The sequence below is a fragment of the Syngnathus typhle genome, linkage group LG18 (assembly GCF_033458585.1).
Source record: "Syngnathus typhle isolate RoL2023-S1 ecotype Sweden linkage group LG18, RoL_Styp_1.0, whole genome shotgun sequence".
In the NCBI taxonomy this organism is placed as follows: domain Eukaryota; kingdom Metazoa; phylum Chordata; class Actinopteri; order Syngnathiformes; family Syngnathidae; genus Syngnathus; species Syngnathus typhle.
Genome location: NC_083755.1, coordinates 4,893,842 through 4,913,056, shown reverse-complemented (window position 1 = coordinate 4,913,056; position 19,215 = coordinate 4,893,842). Strand labels below are relative to the sequence as shown.

At 42.8% G+C, this 19,215-nt stretch overlaps 2 protein-coding genes and 1 long non-coding RNA gene across 4 annotated transcripts; 2 read left to right on the top strand and 1 right to left on the bottom strand.

The window, feature by feature from the left end:
• Window positions 1-227: 227 nt before the first annotated feature.
• Window positions 228-1,618, top strand: lrrc18b (leucine rich repeat containing 18b). The gene is made up of 3 exons (XM_061304803.1): window positions 228-697; window positions 822-1,089; window positions 1,166-1,618. Exons 2-3 carry the CDS (start codon window positions 826-828, stop codon window positions 1,616-1,618), a joined length of 717 nt encoding a protein of 238 aa, XP_061160787.1. The 5' UTR covers window positions 228-697; window positions 822-825.
• Window positions 446-15,110, bottom strand: LOC133171432 (uncharacterized). Its single transcript, XR_009718787.1, has 3 exons — window positions 14,978-15,110; window positions 12,286-12,376; window positions 446-4,121 (listed from the first exon to the last, which is right to left on the bottom strand). It is a non-coding gene; the product is annotated as an uncharacterized LOC133171432 (long non-coding RNA).
• On the top strand, window positions 5,816-19,190 carry si:dkey-191m6.4 (rho GTPase-activating protein 22). Of its 2 annotated transcripts, XM_061304799.1 has the most exons (10): window positions 5,816-5,955; window positions 9,794-9,993; window positions 12,276-12,363; window positions 14,999-15,127; window positions 15,280-15,487; window positions 15,566-15,698; window positions 15,766-15,839; window positions 15,923-16,044; window positions 16,306-17,278; window positions 17,388-19,190. In XM_061304799.1, the coding sequence occupies exons 1-10, from the start codon at window positions 5,913-5,915 to the stop codon at window positions 17,608-17,610; spliced, it is 2,193 nt and encodes a 730-aa protein (XP_061160783.1). In that variant the 5' UTR covers window positions 5,816-5,912; the 3' UTR covers window positions 17,611-19,190. The 2 variants fall into 2 exon arrangements, with proteins under 2 accessions (XP_061160783.1, XP_061160784.1); XM_061304800.1 differs by lacking the exons at window positions 5,816-5,955; window positions 9,794-9,993; window positions 12,276-12,363 and adding an exon at window positions 13,181-13,762.
• The last annotated feature ends 25 nt before the right edge of the window (window positions 19,191-19,215 follow it).

Here is a 19,215-nt window from a genome sequence, read left to right as displayed (position 1 = left end):
CGGACGGTAATGTGAGTACAAATTACTCTCGGCCGTTTCACCAATAGTTCAATTGTCCTATCGAGATTTTGGAAGTTCAAAAAAAAAAAAATCCGAATAGAACTTTAACGCAGCACAAGTGTTGACAATTGAGTAATCATGACTGTATGATTTATGATGCTATATGCTGCTGACTGTGCGAGAGGGAGAGCGAAAGAGCGAGAGAGAGAGAGAGAGAGAGAGCGAAAGAGCGAGAGAGACAGAGAGAATGCATGTGTGTATGCATGTTTGTGCAGAAGGAGAATTATATTCACGAAGCATGGAAACTGGGCCAGACTGGGATCTTGTCCATGATCAGCCGAAGTGAAAGGAAAAGGGTCAGTTTGAACCGTTTGGTGGATCCTTAAATGTAAATTACATTTCTTCAGACTTTGGCCAATTGAAACATTTTTAATACAAATGTTTCCTTTCACACGTGAGTAAAATAAAATGCGACTTAACGTTCTTTTTGAAATCAGCAAAAGGATATTCCCAGGAACAATATCAGATTTGATTACATTGAAACATAGACACTTAACTGTTGGTTTCCTCAATGACACCTGCAAATGTTGCTAGGAAACACCAGAAAACAAATGCAATATTTGTTCAGGTGAATCAGGCACACAGTAACTAAAGCAAGTATTCCTGACTACTTTGAGGAAACATCAACTTGACACCGGTAAGAAACTGATTTCAACCATGTTCTTATTGGTTAAAAGAAAAATGACATACTCTGAGTTTACGTTCCTAACAAATAATTGTGTACTGTCAAATCAAGTCTTCAAATAAATATGCATTTACAGAAGCATGCCGAAGAAGAAGAAGAAGAAAAAAATCATTCCACTGAGCAAGGTCTTCAGCATCGAAATGGCCATGGATTGCATTAAACTGTTGGGGGATGGCAAACAGTGCCTCAATCTCAGCTTCAAAGAGTTTGACGCAGTCCCAGAAAGCATCCAGAAACTGTGGCGAGTCGAGGAACTGATCCTGGGCAGGAACCTCATCGTTGAGCTGCCTGACTTTCTTCGTGACTTCACCAAAATCCAAGTTTTGGACCTGCACAGCAACTATGTGAGTACAACATGGCCGTATGGAGCTGTTATTATTGCCGGGTTCTTTGTGACAACTTTTCTGTTTTGGGCCTCAGCTGGAGAAAATCCCCCCAACCGTCGGGCTCCTAAAGACCCTGGTGGTTTTGAATTTGTGCAACAACCGTCTAAAACAAGTCCCCAAGGAGCTGGGCTTGCTGCAGAACCTCCAGAAGCTCTACTTGGGTCTCAACAAGCTTCAAATACTCCCCACAGCCATCGGGGACTTGCATGAGCTCGTCTACATCGGCCTCTCTGACAACAGATTTTCCGTTGTGCCCAAGTGCTTGGAAAACCTCCCAAAGTTGAAAAAAATCAACCTGGACAGAAATCCCTTTCCTCCGCCCCCAGACTTGAAGAAAATGGCTCTCCCGAAAACATTTTTCATGGCTAATGCGTACAATCTATGTGAGGTCTGCCTTGAGAATTGCAGAGCAGACAGAAAGAAGCTGCTGAACGCACGACAAGTTAAGGCTACTGTGCACGTGCCACGAGTGAAGACCGTTACCTAAATCTATTTGGACACTGTTTTGGGAATGAATGCCAGTAGCCAAATTTTCCTGACCCCTGATAAACCCTTAAGCAGCAGAAAATCGATTTGTGTCCACTAGAGGGCTGCAAAGACTTCTGGTCATAAAGATAGTCACTCAGTAAAATTCCAAGGAAATTAATTTCAATGATTTTTTTATTCTAGGTAACAATATAAATGTATAAGTCCATTTGCATGAATAATTAAATGGGTGGTAAAAGCAGTGACTAATCTGTTGATTGCTTTAACACTTGTTTGTTCACCACATTATTTCCAGAAGATAATCAATTCTTCCCTTCGCGCCGATTTCTGGTCGCCAGCGGTCGATAAGACTTGAAAAAAGTGCAAATAACCTCGCAGTCCACTCACTTGTCTTTTTTTTTTTTTTTTTAACCACATGGCTGAGCTGAGAAGTGCTGAGTGGACAGATCTCAAAAGATAAATTCATTAGGATTCTGGTATGGACTTAGCCGAGCTGCGGGTGTGACCTTAGTGTAATCCACATCCAATTTGATGTACTTGAAATTCAGAATGAAAATAATCCAATCCTTCAGATCTTTGAATACAAATCACTGATAAATCAAGACCTTGGTTGACCCTGTGGCCTTTTTTTTTGACAATCGAATGCTCACTGCACAATGCTCCTGGATGCATGCACTCTGCCGGCACTATTGAAAATCAATTCCCAGCAATGCACACACAAATAGAGGACTTTATTTCTGAGACTCCTTGCTTCCCTACTCAGCTATTCCATTAGTTTGCTCTCCATCCCGCTTCTCTTTCTCTGTGTATGTCACTCGGGCAGGCAGAATGAATAATATTGCCTCGACAGCCAAGCTCGTGGCCACAAATAGAATTAATTTGAATTACCGGGCTTTGGTTCCCATATCGGCTGAGAGGTCGATTGGACTCTAGGAAATGAGACTGGAAAGGCCAAAGTGAATGCGGCACTATCTTCCAAGTTGGATTTGTCATTTGCTGATATGTCTCAACAAACGAGTCACTTGCGTTATCGAAGGGAGATCATATGATAAGACACATTAGCAAGCTGTTTCTTGCCCATTAAGAAGACGTAGCTGTTGGCAATATTTCACCATTAATGTTACTCCTTGTTTGTAAATACTGTAGTGTGTATAATTTGTTTTTAACAATCCTGGTAGCAGGAAATAACTGCTTGATCCAGGGCGGCCTTTCAGTTTTAAATTGTAATTTATCTTTCCAACCATTTTTAATTTTTCATTGTTAATTCATTTTATAAAGACACTATAAATTGCAATAATATGCAAAAAAATAAGTTCTGTTGGATCAATTTAACAAATATATATAATCGTAGGTCTCGTAATGACTAATGTTACATGGGTTGTGCATACAAGCTGGTTCAATGAACTTTGGCACGATAGGGAATATTAATTTATTTGAGCTTGCAATTCTGCTAAAGTTTGAAATACTCATGCTTCAAATTTAGGTGATTGCGTTCTACTAGTTCACCACTAGGTGGCAGTAAAACTAATAAAACACTAATAAAATGGGAAACGTTATATTCTGAAATGGGGTTCACGGTCCATGAAGCAAGCTCCCATTTCATCATTTTTAAATTTGCGTGCTTTCACCAACCTCATCATATGAAAGAAAATGTAAATATTTCTGAGCTTAATTCCAAAGAAACCATCCCATTGCCAATACAGTTAGTTATCATCCAACCGCTGCATGTGAACACCCTGAAAGAATAAAAATGAACAGAATAAATTCAATTCATGCAATTTCAGAATGAAATTCAATGAATATTTAAAAGAAAAGATAAAAAGCAGGTTGCTGCCATTTTGTCACAGTCTGCTTATCCTGTCAGCTCTCTTCATTGCATTAGTGGATGACGTCATGGCCATGTGCTAATTGTCGCTGACAGACGAGCGAGACGGCAGCTAAAAGGGGTTAAAGAGCAACACCTGTCTACTTTGTGCCCCTTTAGTCTGTCCAACGACTCTCTTAGAAAGACATCATACGACTTTCTTTGTCCTAATGGCGACGTGAGGGTGAGATGGTGACTCGGGCGTGTATTGTTTGTTCCCGCCATTTTCAATTGCATTGGTAGGGTGACACTCAACATTTTGTATTGCAATTTAAGGAATACGATTGAAATATAGCAGACACAGCAAAACAGACGAATGAAAAAGGCCCACTGCAGCCGGTCGTGCCCGATCAATAAATAACGCTAAGTCAACAGTCACACCTTTAACGGTCCAGACACCGCCGCCCCATCTCCACTGGCTTGTTTTAACACCGTCCCGCCCTGCTATGATGAAATTTTAATCATCCTCCGCGTCAATATTTCATAAGGTTCTCTCAAACCCAGTGATGTTATTTGCCTTTAATGGCGACGTGATAATGGACCAGGTTTTAGCTGTGTTGTGGTTGGACAGCTGTTGCTGAAGATCACCTTGAGCTTTGGGAGTTGGGGAGTAAGCAGTTGTCGGATGGGATGGAGTGGTCTGGGGGAAGAAAAAAAAAGATGTAAATGCAACACTATCAGCACATTTTATGGTGTGGTCTTTTTTTTTTGTTCCAAAATGTTTCCACTCGGGACAAAAACAACATTGGGTTGGGTGGTAGAATGACAATGTTCAGTGCCACACCCTGGATGGAGCGGTCAAAACACCACAGCTTTTTATTGACCTTTTTCTCACTTTTTACTATTTCGGGCCATGTGACCTCTTATCTCGCTTTGGATCTCATTTGATTTGAGCTACGCGTGTCTTAGCAAAGTGCTGCTTCATTTCAGATGCTTGTTTGCTTTTGTGTGTAAGTGCATGTCTGTCGAAAAAGGGCACACGTTAAAAAACACAGCCCTCCACCCTTCTCCATGTCTCCTTCCCTCTTTGCTCTGTAATAAGAGCAGCTGTGGTCGCTCTGATTCAATTGCAGTGCAGGACTTATGGCTATTATCCAGTGTGGACTGGAGCAGGAGGGAGACTGGCTTCTGCTGTGGCACAGCTGCGCCTACAACAACACCACTGAACCGACTTTAGAGTCGTAAATTTAGAAATCCCACGAGCAAGAAAAAAAAAACCCCACAAAATGTTTAAAATGTGGCTGAAGGGAGTCTCGTGGGAATAAAATTGGTTTTTTTCACCTTATGTTATAAATTTGTATTATTTCGATAGGGCAGCACAGTGGATGAGTGGTTTGCCTCACAGTTTTGAGATTCTGAGTTCAAAGCTCAGGTTTTATAGCTCACTCACACATTCCAGGTTGTGTATGTGAGGTGAATTAAAACCTCTAAAAAACAACACTGTTTAAAAAAAAAAAAAAGAAGAACTTTAGCCCCAGTTATAAGAGGGTGTGCACACTTCTGCAACCACATTACTTCAATGATTGAAGGTGGGGGGAAAAAGGCATTTGAATAGGGGTGTGTAAACTTTTCATATCCACCAAATAATTGTAACCAAAATGTTTTGCAAAAACATTTGTTTTGCAAAATCACGCCAACAAAGCGTTTCGTTGTCATGTGTTAAATCCAGACAGCAGCTCGAGGGGACAGGATGTTGTCAGACCCATTTGGAAGCATATTTGGTTTTTCTAAGCCGTGCCATCGGAATGCCTGGAGCAAGTAATTACCGACCCACCGTAGCATCTGGGAATTCCGCATGTTTGACTTTGAGTCGCGAGGCAATGACACTCGAGGAAAACCAGAAGCGGCCAGGATGGTGTATTTTAGGAACGTGGTTAAATACAGTAGAAAGGAATTTCAGCAAGACCAAATGGATTTCTTAGAATAGCAATAGAAAATGATAGAGGAGGAGGAAGAAATGAGGCGGGGGGAGGAGGGAGGTGATTAAAAAGGGAGACAAGCTCAGAAAGTCTTAATTAGGTGGAGGCGGTAGCGGCACCTGCCACATGACCCAACCTCCTTACTCAATTCCCTTTCACTTTGAAATAATCCAAACTTGCCACTTTAGACCTAAAATTAGCATTCAATTTGATCAGGTATATATTGTTGTAGTCCAAAAGCTCCATCCACCCTCAGGCGGATGCACCGTTATGAATAATGCAGTAGGGAGGGGTCGAGGCCACTGGGCGATGGGAAAAAAAAAAAAAAACGACGTAGTCCCTCCCTCTTTTCTTGTCGCGCTCCCCTCCCCTGTGTTCCCAACCCCCAGCTGGCGGCCGCACTGCAGAAGGTCAGAGAGAAGAGAGGGAGAGGAGGCTGAGGGAGAGGACGAGCAGGGGCGGGGTGCTTGGATGTACACGAACATGCCGAGGGGAGAGCGCGCCGGCAAGCCATGACAACCATGCTGAGTCCCAAGATCAGACAGACCCGGAGAGGTAGGACGCTTTGGACGTTTACATCTTCAAGTATTATTTGATTGGGACTGACATGTAGTTTCATATAATTTTATTTTTTCCCTATAATCCAAATTCTGATACAGTGTTTCACAATGAAAATGTCCAATTGAAACAACTGCCTGTGTAAAATCTGCGTGGAGTCTATTGCATCTCTAGTTTCATCCCCGCTATGAGCCTCCTGTCAGCTGGTGCCGCCGCGCGTGCGTGTGTGTGTAGCGTGTGATGTGTGCGCACTCGTAAAAAGGATGCGTTAGTAAACCCATGTGTGCATAGGCGTCCCAGTCCGCGTGTCTTTCCTTCCATCCTTACTCGTAATTATTCATCTGGATGCGATTAAGATGTAATGAATAGCTCCCGATAATCGGAGTGGGATGCGGAAATCCTCTCCTGGAGCGGCGTGAAATTGCTCTTAAAGAGGCTTCAATCTATATTTGCATAAGTTATCACACAATAGGCATCGGTCATGTGTCTTTTATGAATTGCCGTATTAGCTGCTTAATTATGATTGTTAGATTCGTGTCACGTTTTGCACTTTAGTAGCTGTGGAAAAAAGAATCGGATTTGTTTCAAGATTAAAGCGAAACTCCTCTTTGCTGAACTAATGACCGATTTGGTTTGCATTCAGATGATTGGTAATGTAAAAATAATCTTTTTTTTTCCTTCCAGATTCTGTCAGTTTTAATTGCCTGCATATAAGCCCCTTGCCTCGTCTATGCGATGCTCGTTGCCATGGTTTTACGATCAAAGTCGTGCGACTTGGCAATTCGCTGACATTCTGCAGATGCGCCAACTGGCGTATTATATGTACACGTGAAGAGAAATACACATCCTGCTGCATCAGTTCCACATATATGATTGCCAATCGGCATACCCCCGACCGCAGTGTGTAGATTCAAACCCCTTGAACACACACACACACACATACACAAACCAGCCGGGTAATTTATCAACAGTGGTAAGCTAATTTCAAGTTCCGCGCGGATGCACCTGTAACTCTGTCCGCCATAAATCACCACCCAACGACTAGATTAATGGAATTAAATTCCTCCGGCATCCCTGTGTGTGTGAGATAAAGTGCATCTATAGCTTGATGATATATGTCAGACATGGAAAATATGTCCCCCCCCACCCCTATCCACCACGTAACATGCTAACAAAAACATATGAGCAAACAGATCCAAAATTCAGGCATCCATGTCAACATTAAGATCCGGTACACGGATTGGTAATCTATGATTGATCCATTTTGAGCTGTTCAAATCCATTTTTGGATATGTGCCGCCTGCTGGAGTGGTTGGCTTGCTTGATTTACTTATGCTTGAAAGGACCCATGAGGATAGTATGCATAAAATCTAATAGACATGCAGGTACAGAAGTTGGGGGATAATAGTTTGTTGCTAGGGTGGTACCCTCAAGGGTACACTTTTTACACCCTTTGACATTTACAACTTGAGAGCATGCCCGTGTGCCTGGAAATTGTATAAATATTACATTTGAGTCCGACAATTATCCTTATATGGATGCATTAGTGTATTGTAGGTTTTACATTAAGGTGTATAAATGGACTCCGCCCAGGAAGAAATTATGCTAAGCCTTTTGATGTTTTTCCCTTCCTCCAATGTAATTCATGACAAATGCTAATCGTGCTCTCCGTTCCAAGAAATTGCAGTGGTTATGCATAAAGCATGCTTTGACACCAAAGCTGAAGTGGGCCCAGTACAGCTCCAACTAGCCAAGGGAAGGTCTGAATCACCCTGGGCACGAGGTTCAAATCGGAGTTTTGGCACTTTGAGACCCACACAGGCAAAAAAAAAAAAAAAAGAAACTGTGACTCAGGCGTGAATCACAGACAAGCTTGTGTGTTCCACTCACACACAGCTGACGTGTTAAAACTGTGGAATGTTTTAAAGTGAATACTAGCAAATCGAAAAAAGATGAAAATATACGGTGTTAGGGATTAATCCATAGATTGTTTAGAAATTAAATCATATTGAAGATGCTAATTTTGTCATTATATTTTATATAGTTGCCCTTAAAGCTATATGCGGACACTCATACTCTTTTAATGAGGTGCTGACAAACAATTAACACGATCATCTAATATGACACCAGCTGCCATTCAGACCACAGGAGTCGATTCAAGCTCATACTCTCATGTAACAGCAACATTTGAAGAACGGCTCGATGAAATAATGCCTATAGTAGACTTAATATGGTGTCTTGTTTTAAATTTGTTCCGTATGAGAATGAATGTGTCCGCATCCTCTCAGTAATAACAGAGCAATTAGTGATTTAAAGCAGGGGAGATAAGAACTAGACCGCGTCGAAGGAAGACTAATGGAGGGATAAGCGTCATTAAGGTGAAATACGACAATACAACTTCACATACCGTAATTTTCGGACTATAAGTCGCACCGGAGTATAAGTCGCACCAGCCATAAAATGCCCAAAAAAGTGAAAAAAAAAACCATATATATGTATATAAGTCGCTCCTGAATATAAGTCGTCCCCCCACCTAAACTATGAAAAAAAAAACGCGATTTATAGTCCGAAAATTACGGTAATCAATTGCAACATTATGGTGTTTAGGAAAAAGGAGAAATATATATATATATATATATATATATATATATATATATATATATATATATATATATATATATATACACACACACCTTTATAACTGTGTATTATCTTTGTCAAGGCAACTGTTGTATTAGATTTACCGATTTCTAACTGGGTGTCCAATGATGTGTGACAGTTCAAATGAATCAAACACTTCCCACCTTGAAGACAAGGTCAAAGAGCCACTAACTGATTTTCAAGCTGTAAAGATTATGATTGGGAGCAATATATATATTTTAAGCAAGAGAGGCAGTACCTATAAAACATTATCCTAGTTGCTATCTATGTGTGTGGCTGCAGGAAATGAAATGGAGACAATGGAAAAGGATTGATTTTCTTTCCCCATTTCTCCATCCTCGTATTCCTTCAGCAACATTGATCATATCTTGCGCGTACACATGAATGGGAGCTCGTCTGCGCGGTTGAGTTGGATAAATTATTCATGATCATTAAATTGCACTGCCTTGTTTGCATACCCTGCCACCAGTTCATACCTGTGTATAATGAATCCATACGGCTGACAGTGAAATATGGTTGCAACTTGAACAGTATATTAAAGCGCTATAGTTGGTTCTAAATAAGGACATTGTGTGATCTCAGTCCGATGTCGCACTGGGACATGGCGGTACCGCCAGTCCCTTTGCTTTGAAAGTGCCCTGGGCTGAGCTCAGGTTTCACACATTTGTTGAGAATGATTCAGCCTGTCAGTCCCATGTGGTCTTATTATCTGAAGCCCAAGCCGTTTGCCTTGCTTTTGGCTCGTGGCGAGACAATAGGTCTCGCCCAAGGACCTTGCAAATGGAAGGCAGGTGAAGAGGTTAGGGGGGAGTACAATCTATGTCACCGCAGGCTACAGGAGTGTGTGCCGTTATGTGTCTCGACGTTATTTGTGCTCCTATTCATATTTGCCTCCCTCTGTATCTCATCTTGAGGTGTTCTAGCCCGGGGGCAGGAGGTTGTGTGTTCCTGAATGACGAGCAGCATGCGCAATGAAAGATAACACTGGAGAGTGAAAATGAAAAAAAAAAAAAAAGGCACACAGCCAAGATGGTTAATGGAGTAGTCTAATCTTTGTCAACTCATTGATTGACTAGTTTGTATTCAATGCTGGGAAGTAATGTACTGTGCTTTATTTGACTACTTTTCACTGTTATTATAAAAAATAAATAAACGTATCCGTGTGTATGTGCAGCAAGGTCCAAGAGCATGGTGATGGGCGAGGTGACGCGAGGTTCTTGCCAGCCGGCCTCACCCAGCCTCCACGAGGGGGCGCTAAAAGCCGGCTGGCTGAAGAAGCAGCGAAGCATCATGAAAAACTGGCAACTGCGTTGGTTCGTGCTGCGCTCAGAACAACTCGACTTCTACAAAGATGAAGAAGAAACCAAACCACAGGTAATTATAAAGCTAGACGCATGCTGAAGCTATTATTCTAACTTATTTATGACAAAATTGGTTGCTTGCGGAATGGACTGAAGTCACGTCATTTAAGTAGAGCCATCCAGTATTGTGTTGGATGTTTGTGTACATTGCCAATAAATAACTGCACAGACTTTATCATCCCACCACAAATATTAATTTATGTAGATTAGCATCTTTTTGAAGGGGGAATTTTGACATTTTGCTTTTCAATTAATACGCTTCCTGAAAGTGAAAATAATGTCTTTTAACTTAGACACAAAAAATGGCCAAGTACATAAAATAAAGCTTCAAAATTATTAAAAAATAAATAAAATGAAGCAAGCCAATCTTTCCACTCTCAAGCATGTACATTGAATGTGCTAAAACCGGTCCACACTGGCTGCAATAAAATCTCCCCACACTCAGGGCCAACAACGAGACGCTCTAAAGCAGCCACACCACATCACTGCTATCCCATTGTAGTGGAAAAGCTAAAAGCTATGTACGAGACGGACATTTCCGGTCCAAGTGCTTCTAGTACACATGGCATAACACTTCCATTAGTGCAATCAGCCTAAAAATATTTGCAAGGAAGATGCTTCATTGATTCGATTACTTTCTCAGTTTAAGACACTTTTTTTGTGGCTGTGTGCTGACTCATCGTTTCCCTCTTTAATAACCACTTAGAAGTAATGGAGTGGGCGTGTCACTGGACTGGCCTTGCTTGTGGGGTGGGATGGGGGGGGGGGGTTGTTTAGCGGTTTACAATGTTCTAGGCAGGGGAGGATGTAATCCGACAACAGAAAGACAGCGAGGCCATCGTCCTTACATTTAAAACAATCATCATCTCAGAGTATTCCTGACTGAAACCTTGACACTTGTATTGATTTTTTTTCTTCAAGCCTTCATTCCGGATGATTTATTTAATGTAGGCCATCTGCCATCTTTTCCCCACACGCCCACAGAACACACATAGGATGACGTCTCGGTCTCATTGCAGTATCTATTCTATGGGGACCAAATGACCCGAAAGGGTCTACTCATCCGAGCTGTATTGATTTGCAAACCTTCGTGCATTGGAAGACAAGGCTGAAATGGGCATACGTGCATATACTCAAGGAAATTAAATCTCACACAATCCAGGGTGTGTGAGAACGTGTCACCCCGCCTCAGTCCTCTCTCTAATCTTCTAATCGATGGGATATTTGAAACTGGGAGTGGCGCTCTGTGGGAGGAGGGGGAGAAGTTGCCTTATTGCTACAATAGAAGTCCACCCACTTCCAAAGACGACAGAAATGAATGACAGAAAAAAGGCAATCGATCGCATGGTGAAAGCACATTGTGAAAATCAATAAAGGGACTTTTTTAGTTATTGGACAAAAAAATGAATGGCTTCTGGTTACATTTTTGGAGCACTTTAAAATCCAAATGGTTGCATCCAAACTGATGATGGGCATTTATAGGCAAACCCGATTAAGATGGGCGTGTCAACAATAGCTAGTTGGAATTTTGCCTCCTGTGTCATGGTAACCGAGCTCTGTTTGGGGTTTTTTAAAAGCCGAAGCTTATACAAATTTGAAACATGTGCCAAGGCAGGTTTCGGGCAAATCTGGATAGTTGAGTTTCAGCATGAACTAGATAATATTCATGCAATTGACTGTGTAATAAGCACAAAATGATACTTTAATACTAGCATGATACCAACCGACTCTACTGTTCTCTGCATGATTTGTGTTCTCAGGTTACGTGTTGCCCTTTGTAAATCTTCCATCCCTTGCTGCCTGTGTTGTTGAGCGCATAGCACCCCAGGGACACCCCCACCCCTCCCCGAACCTTCAATCCCTTGGTTCCTATGCTTTTCCCTGCGCTCCCAACAAGCCACGGCTCTTCCAATTGTTGCCATGGCTACCAATGTTGGCGAGGACCCGGTCCACAGGCTGAGGCGATTTGCCGGAGTCGGCAGGCTGTTTGATGAAGGATGCCAGTCAGCAGATTAACAGGGCCGATGCCTCTGATGCTGGGCTGGCATGGCTTCACAGCTCACTTGGTTTTAGTTGTCGTAGCTAAATGGCTATTCATCTCAATAATGCATTCTGATCATCTGAGTGGGCTCAAGTTCAATTCATGACAAGGGGGATACGAAAACTGATCAATTTCTTTAAGCGCCACTTTTTTGGAACATATAATTAAAAACGATCTCATCAGTGAAGATTTACATATTACATTTACTGCTTCTTTTTTTTTCCGAAGCTCAGTGTTGTATTTGTGTATTTCAGGGATGCATACCTCTGCAGGGATGCCAGGTGAACGAACTCACAGCCAACCCAGACGAACCGGGAAGACATCTTTTTGAGATTGTGCCAGGTAAGACTTCATGCTGTGAATAACAAGGAGGCAGATTTCAGGTTGTGTGTTATTGTAATTTTCTATTCTCACTCTTGGTGACACAATGTTTTGCTAGCATTAATAATAATTCATTTAATTACTACACACACGCACATTACTCTCCAAACATCTCTAATATTAAATAAATAGAAAAAAATAAATAAATGGGATCTGTCCTATACATTCTTGGTCCCTGTGCCAGACTGTCCTCGGAGGAGTGTTTGCTTAGGGACCTCTTCTTGTGTTTAGAGTGGACGAGCAACTTGTGAGTGTCTTGTGTGTTTTGTTTATGGCCGGTCAACATTGCAGAAGGGTGTGAACTCCAATGATCCTCTCGCCATAGACACACTGGAAAGTAATGAGGCGGAAGGAGACTGATGCAAGTGTGTAAATCTGCAGTCTCACCTGGAACATTTATATTGTCTTACTGTTTATATGTGCTATTTCATTTGTCTGTCTATTTGCACTTTTTCAAGGTCACTGTCATTGTCAGATTAGCCAAAGTGACTTTACATGAACTCACGGTCGTCCTTGCCCACCAACAGCAGCGGATAAGTTAATAGTTTTCAAAACATTGTCCGAGGGAAAAAATCCTGGCAGCATTTCAGGAAACAATTTTTTTTCCCAGTTTGTGCGCTGTAGCTGCAACAATCCGTGGAGCCAAACAAAGCCGATTCCTTAGTCACGCGCCTAATTTGGAACTGAGGTTATTTGTATTAAAGCCTGGAGGCATACGGGAAGGTGGGGAATTACTGGAATCTTTTTATGATTTAATAACAGCTGACTCAGGGCGGAAAGTACTGCTGTGATAGGGTGACTGACTGCTTAAGCGTCATACTCGGGTCTTCTGACTGACTTTATGGGTCTTAGAAAACTTCATTGTGGATTCTTTGACCAATGATATTTGTATCATGCCAAGGTGGTAATGCTAATTGTTTGGAAGCACAGAAATTGTTTGGCATTATCTGCTTTTTTTTTAGTGTGTGCACAAGTTTATTTGGCAAAGTTTGGAGGACAGCCCACCTTCCAGCACACACAGACCAAAAGAGAGAGAGAGAGAGGGACTCGTCACACTCCTCCTCAGGGATTTACTTCTCCCCAGGGGGGCTAAGGGAAAGGACCTGCAGCCCACACTGCTCAATGGGAACGGCGGGAAGAAACCGGGCAATGAAAAGAGGGAATAAGCGATTGTAGGAGTGGCACACATTTGATGGATTCTGTTTTCGTTTGGCACCGAGCATGCCTCACTGGCAGCTTCTGGCCATCGGCGCTACCTGCGTAGTCATCTGCTTAGTATCAGCTCTGGTCTGAACTGTCGCTGCAGACATGGGGCCGGTCTGCTGTAAGCCGGACACCCTGAAGAAGCAACATCTCCAAGGTAACAGGAAGCAGATGCTGGAGCTTTTTAACTAGACTAGTAAAGAGCCCAGGGAGGCGTCGGGGCAGCCGAGCTGTTCACTATAAGCTGTGAACTAACTTGTAGTATTGTCACAGGATGGAAAAGCACTAGCTCCTGTTGTTGGTTACATGAATTTGATCAATGATTATCAATGCTAGTCATTTCCTGGTCAATTTCTTCAAATAACTTTGTTGTAGGGAATATCGAATTGTTAGTTTCACTTTTGATTTGAGTTGTGATTGCGGTGACTCAAAATGTTGCAGTTTTGCACCCTCTTTCTCATTTTGTGTTATCATAATTAGCTCCGACAGGGATCTTTGTACTTTCTATCCATTCACTTGAGGCTGAGATGCTCGAGCGGTCTGGTGTCTTTGGATGCATTGATTTTGTGTAGCTCTGTCTGCGTGTGCACTTGTGTGTGTTATCAGGTCACGATTGAGTGGAGTGGAATGAAAAGATGTCCGGGCTCCTTAATGTCTGAGACGTCTCTTTACATTTACTCATTTAAAGTTATCTCAGCTGTGCAATCTACAAATCCGTATTTCGATGTTCATTCAGCTCGTGTTTGGAGAAAAAAAATTAGTTCAGCAATTCAAGTGCAGACCAGACAGATTCAAAAGACAGACGTGTGTGATCATCATGATGGTGTGAGTTTGCAAAGCTGGGTGACAATAACATTTGACTTTATGGCACCACTGTTTATATTTGGACTCCTTTCTCGCAGCTAAATGTCTATGAGCACAATGACTGAATCTGGTCACACTATTATCCCACGCTTATTAAAGTGCACTTTGGATCAAAAGTGCTGTTTATTGGAGGAAGGATTTTCTACTTTGCTTAATTTACCAATTTGACGTCGAGTAATGTTACTGTGACCTTTATTAGACTGGGCATTTTTTATTTGACTATTTATCTTGTTTAAGGGATGAGATATTTTGCTATTCCTAAAAGCTTCCTGAAGGTTAGGGTGACTTCCGTTTGAAACAAATTGAGCTCTGATGCCATCTAGTGGTAGGAAACGTTCACAGCATGTGTTTTGTTTTGTCACATTGTGTGGGCTTTTCAAATATTTTCTACATTTTTTGACTGCAAAGTATACACAGTTATTTTGAATTCAAAGTTGGGGAATCATGGATGTACTGTATAGCCTCACAGTCGCCCCCCCCTTTCTTTTATTTATTTATGTTCTTTTACCTGTTACATGTGTGTTTCCAGGTGGAACAGGAGAGAAGGACCGTGCACCAATCAGCCATGAATCCTTCCTGCTCATGGCCAACTCCCAGACAGACATGGATGACTGGGTCAAGGCCATACGGCGGGTCATCTGGGCACCGTTTGGAGGAGGTAAAGGCAAAGCTTTAACTGACTGCAAGCCTCAGGCATGAACAAGTCTACATCTATTGATAGTACAGTTATCAATTCAAGCCATTGTAACAAAAGAATATCATTGTCTATGGCTAAAATGAAATTCATTCCGTTTAATTTTGTTTTTCTAGGGATATTCGGCCAGCGATTACAGGACACAGTGCAGTATGAGAAGAAGTTTGGCCCCCGATTGGCTCCGCTGCTAGTGGAGCAATGTGTGGATTTCATCAGGGAGAGGGGCTTGGACGAGGAGGGTCTCTTCAGAATGCCGGGCCAGGCCAACCTGGTCAAAGATCTGCAGGAGGCTTTCGACTGTGGCGACAAGCCTCTTTTTGACAGGTAGGCATGACAAGTGATGAAAGATAAGTGAAACCAAACACCCTGGCTGAAGATTTTTGTTTTGGTGAATTCCTGCAGCAACACAGACGTTCACACCGTGGCATCCTTGCTGAAGTTGTACCTGCGAGAGCTGCCTGAACCTGTCATTCCCTTCTGCAAATATGAAGACTTTTTAACATGTGCACAGCTTTTGTCCAAAGATGAGGAGGAGGTATGTGCGCACTTGACAAGTTTCCGCCCTTACACGCTGTTTTGTTGAAAGGTTTGCTTTTCGACAGGGAGTTCAGGAGCTCGGGAAGCAAGTTAACACACTACCTCTGCCTAATTACAATCTGCTCAAGTACATATGCAAGTAAGATACTATTTTGGACGACTGCTTCATTTTGACAAGCGCATTTGAGAAATAACTTAGCAAGAAATGTCATTGCTTTCTAGATTCCTTGACGAAGTCCAATCGCACTGTCATGAAAACAAGATGAGCGTCCAGAACCTCGCCACAGTGTTTGGGCCCAATATTCTTCGACCCAAGATGGAAGATCCTGTGACTATCATGGAAGGTACAATAGACAAAGGATGATTGGAAAATTCATTTATTCAAACTTCGGATTTGTTTTTGGGAAGGAAAGGGTACAGTCGATAGAATAAAGAAAGAATTTAATTCCTAAACACTTGGCTGTCATGACAGATCATCAGGTCTTACATAGGAAATTAAACTTGTTTGAAAATCAGTATGCCATCTATGTAAATTTGAGTAAATAGGACCATAATAAAGCAACTAAAATGACTATGTGAGACTGAATATGATCCATTGCCCCTAGGTACTTCTTTAGTGCAACACCTCATGACGATCTTGATCAGGGAACACAAGCGTTTGTACTCAGGGAGGGACCAGGAGGGCTCCACGGCAGTCCAAGCGGAGCATCAGCTCCTCAATCGTAGCCTTGGCGCTTGGATCTCCGAAGAGGACCTGCAGAGTTGCCCCGTATCTAACCCAGAACAAGAACTGAACAGCAGTGCCTCGTCACTCGAAGCCAAACTGTGCGCCGCTGTCACCCCCATGCAGAGCCCAAAACTAGGGTCTTCGTCAGCAAAGGGGGAGACAGTTGTGAGCCCGAGTAAACAAGCCAAGAGCATCCCCTCGTGGAAGTATTCTTTTAAAGGCTCCTCAACGCCTCGTTCGCAGCCGCAGCCAAAGCAGAGCGGCTCGGCGGTGGAACCCAGTGCAGTGTCTTCCGGCGGGGGAGGAAGCAGTAACTGGCTGATGAATGGTTTGTCTTCCTTAAGAGGGCACAGACGTACTTCTTCAGGTGAAAGATCGGCCCGAGACCGCGACTCCACCGGTTCCTCACAAAGACTCTCCACCTATGACAATGTCACCTCCTCATCCAGCATGGGCAGCGTTCAGAGTGTAGGCAGCACTCCTTGGTCCACCTCGTCCTGTGAGATCTCAGCGCCAGACTCTGGGAGCGGTGATCCCTCGGCCCACCATAACTGCGGAGCGGGAGGTGACGGCGGGGACAAGGGAGAGTGGACGGAAGTTCAGAGGGAGCCAGAGAGAGGGGGGACGACCACAGATCCGAGCTCTGAACAGGATAGCTGCGAGGCCATGGAGCTTTGCAGCAGCAGTGCGGCCTGCAGCGAGAATGGAAACGTGAGCATGGTAGTTGGAGTACCGTCCATCGTCACATCCGACGACGGAGACGGAATGAACGTCACCCTGAGCAGTCTGGTAGAAGGCCTCAAGGCCGAGCTCGGGAAACAAAAGGCTGCTTATGAGATCAGGATTCAAAAGTGAGTATATGCTAGCTGGAGATTTATGAAATGCTAATATTTGATAAGAATGTTTTGGTCAGGGGGGTGTAGACTTTTTATATCCATGCATTTGTATGGCCACGTACAGGTTGGAGGACTCCAGCGCCGCTCTGTGTGCTCACATGGAACGTTTGGAACAGGAGATGGAGCAGGAGAAGAAGCGGCAGCGGATGCTGGAGATCAAACTGCGGAACTCGGAGCGAGCTCGGGAGGATGCCGAGAACCGCAACAAACTCCTGGAGAAGGAGATGGAGGACTTCTTTTCCACTCTGGGAGATCTTACCATGAGTACGAGAACCAGCGATATTTGACCTGACCGACGGGACGACGCCAGGGTTTGTTTTTAGAAAAGGGCTCACGGCATCCTCGGTGCCGCAGGACGCTCGGCCATGTTTTTGTGCGTTGACAACAACGCCGGCGGAAATGTGGCCAGACTGTTTTGGAATGAGTCACATGGTACATGAATGCAGTCACTTCTTACTGGTGAGCACTGACCAATGTGACCTAATTGTAGCAAGTCAAATGATGATTGAATGCGATTTGTCTCTGCTGTTTCACATGTAGATGAATGTTTGCTAAATATTAAGATACATTAAACTACCCCCCCCACAATCCCCATTTAAAGGAAATAGGGATCAAAACTGTTGAGGAATTGACCCCCCTCCCCTCCAAAATAAAACTGTCATACCAAAAAATGACACCTAAGTAGTTAGCTTGAGCTTTTTAATAGCGACTCAGCGGGGCGAAAACATGTGGCTAAGTCTAGATATAACATCCCAGGCTAAGCTTAGCTCCTCGGAACACAAGAGTAGTTTTTTTTTACATAAATAGCTGAGGATAAGGACCACAGAAATAGACACAAATAAATTTGTGAATAGAGAACTGCAAATAGGAGTTCACCATAGTCACAAATTGTGTTTGGAGGGGGGCGATTTAATATTATTGAAGATAGGAAATGGCTATTGTACTTAAGTTGCCAGTTCTCCACTTCCATCTTGGAGCATAAACACATACTTCTATTCTGTTTAGACAGTCAGCTAGTCTTGCCTGCGTTTGCCCTCAGGCCCTTCCAGTGCCTCTTTAGTTACATGACCTACAGGTCATCCCTCGAGTGTGTTGTGGTTTAAAACGAAGGCCTGTTCAAAGTGAGTCAGACCTGGCGGCCATGTTGACTTTGGAACATGAAGCTCAACACTGCCCTTAAAGAAACAATGGTATTTCCTAGTTGTGCCTTCAGGGAAGTCCTTTTAAATATTGACGTGAATAAAAAAGGTTAGCGCCGCCTGACCCGGTCCACAAGCGTAACCTCCCTCTAGACCGTTTAACTCAACAAAAGTGCTGATGACCAATATCTTAGAAGGTGCCAATTATTGTGAAAGTGATTTAGTGCTTTTGAATGGAAAGAATGTATCCTTGTAGTGAATGTAATTGTGTTTGATGAAGCCAGCCTGAGAGGAAATGCACTGGTCAGCGATTCCTCCATTTTGTGTCTTGGACTAACTCTCTTGGGAAGAACATGAAGCTTGTGCATATTTTGTTCATGGAGCCACTGCATGCTGATTAAAAATGACTCAACAAAAGGGCCCAATAACAAAAATGTGCTTTAGTAAAAACCACTTGACTGTTGTTTATTTTAACTCTACTGCGTTTTATAAGCAGATGTTAGGATTTTTATTGCACAGGAATGTCACAGAAGACTACTACCAACTTCACTTGTTATCACAGCAGTCCAATACAAACATTTATTTTCCTCTTATGTATGTATGTGTATGTACGGCTATGTCACAATGTCTTGATGGCTCATCAATGGTGCTTTTTTATTTATTTGGATATACATAATTGTAATGAATAGACACCTATGGAGAATAAAGCTGACATTGGGTTCATCGAAGATGTTGAATTTGGATGAAATTATA

What these genes read in the sequence shown, in the direction of transcription:
- si:dkey-191m6.4 (XM_061304799.1), top strand. Translation starts at nt 5,913, where the DNA reads ATGACAACCATGCTGAGTCCCAAGATCAGACAGACCCGGAGAG. An exon ending in GACAAGCCTCTTTTTGACAG is followed by an intron (nt 15,488 to 15,565) that starts GTAGGCATGACA and finishes GAATTCCTGCAG; the next exon opens with CAACACAGACGTTCACACCG. An exon ending in CTGCTCAAGTACATATGCAA is followed by an intron (nt 15,840 to 15,922) that starts GTAAGATACTAT and finishes ATTGCTTTCTAG; the next exon opens with ATTCCTTGACGAAGTCCAAT.
- lrrc18b (XM_061304803.1), top strand. Translation starts at nt 826, where the DNA reads ATGCCGAAGAAGAAGAAGAAGAAAAAAATCATTCCACTGAGCAAGGTC. An exon ending in TGGACCTGCACAGCAACTAT is followed by an intron (nt 1,090 to 1,165) that starts GTGAGTACAACA and finishes TTTGGGCCTCAG; the next exon opens with CTGGAGAAAATCCCCCCAAC.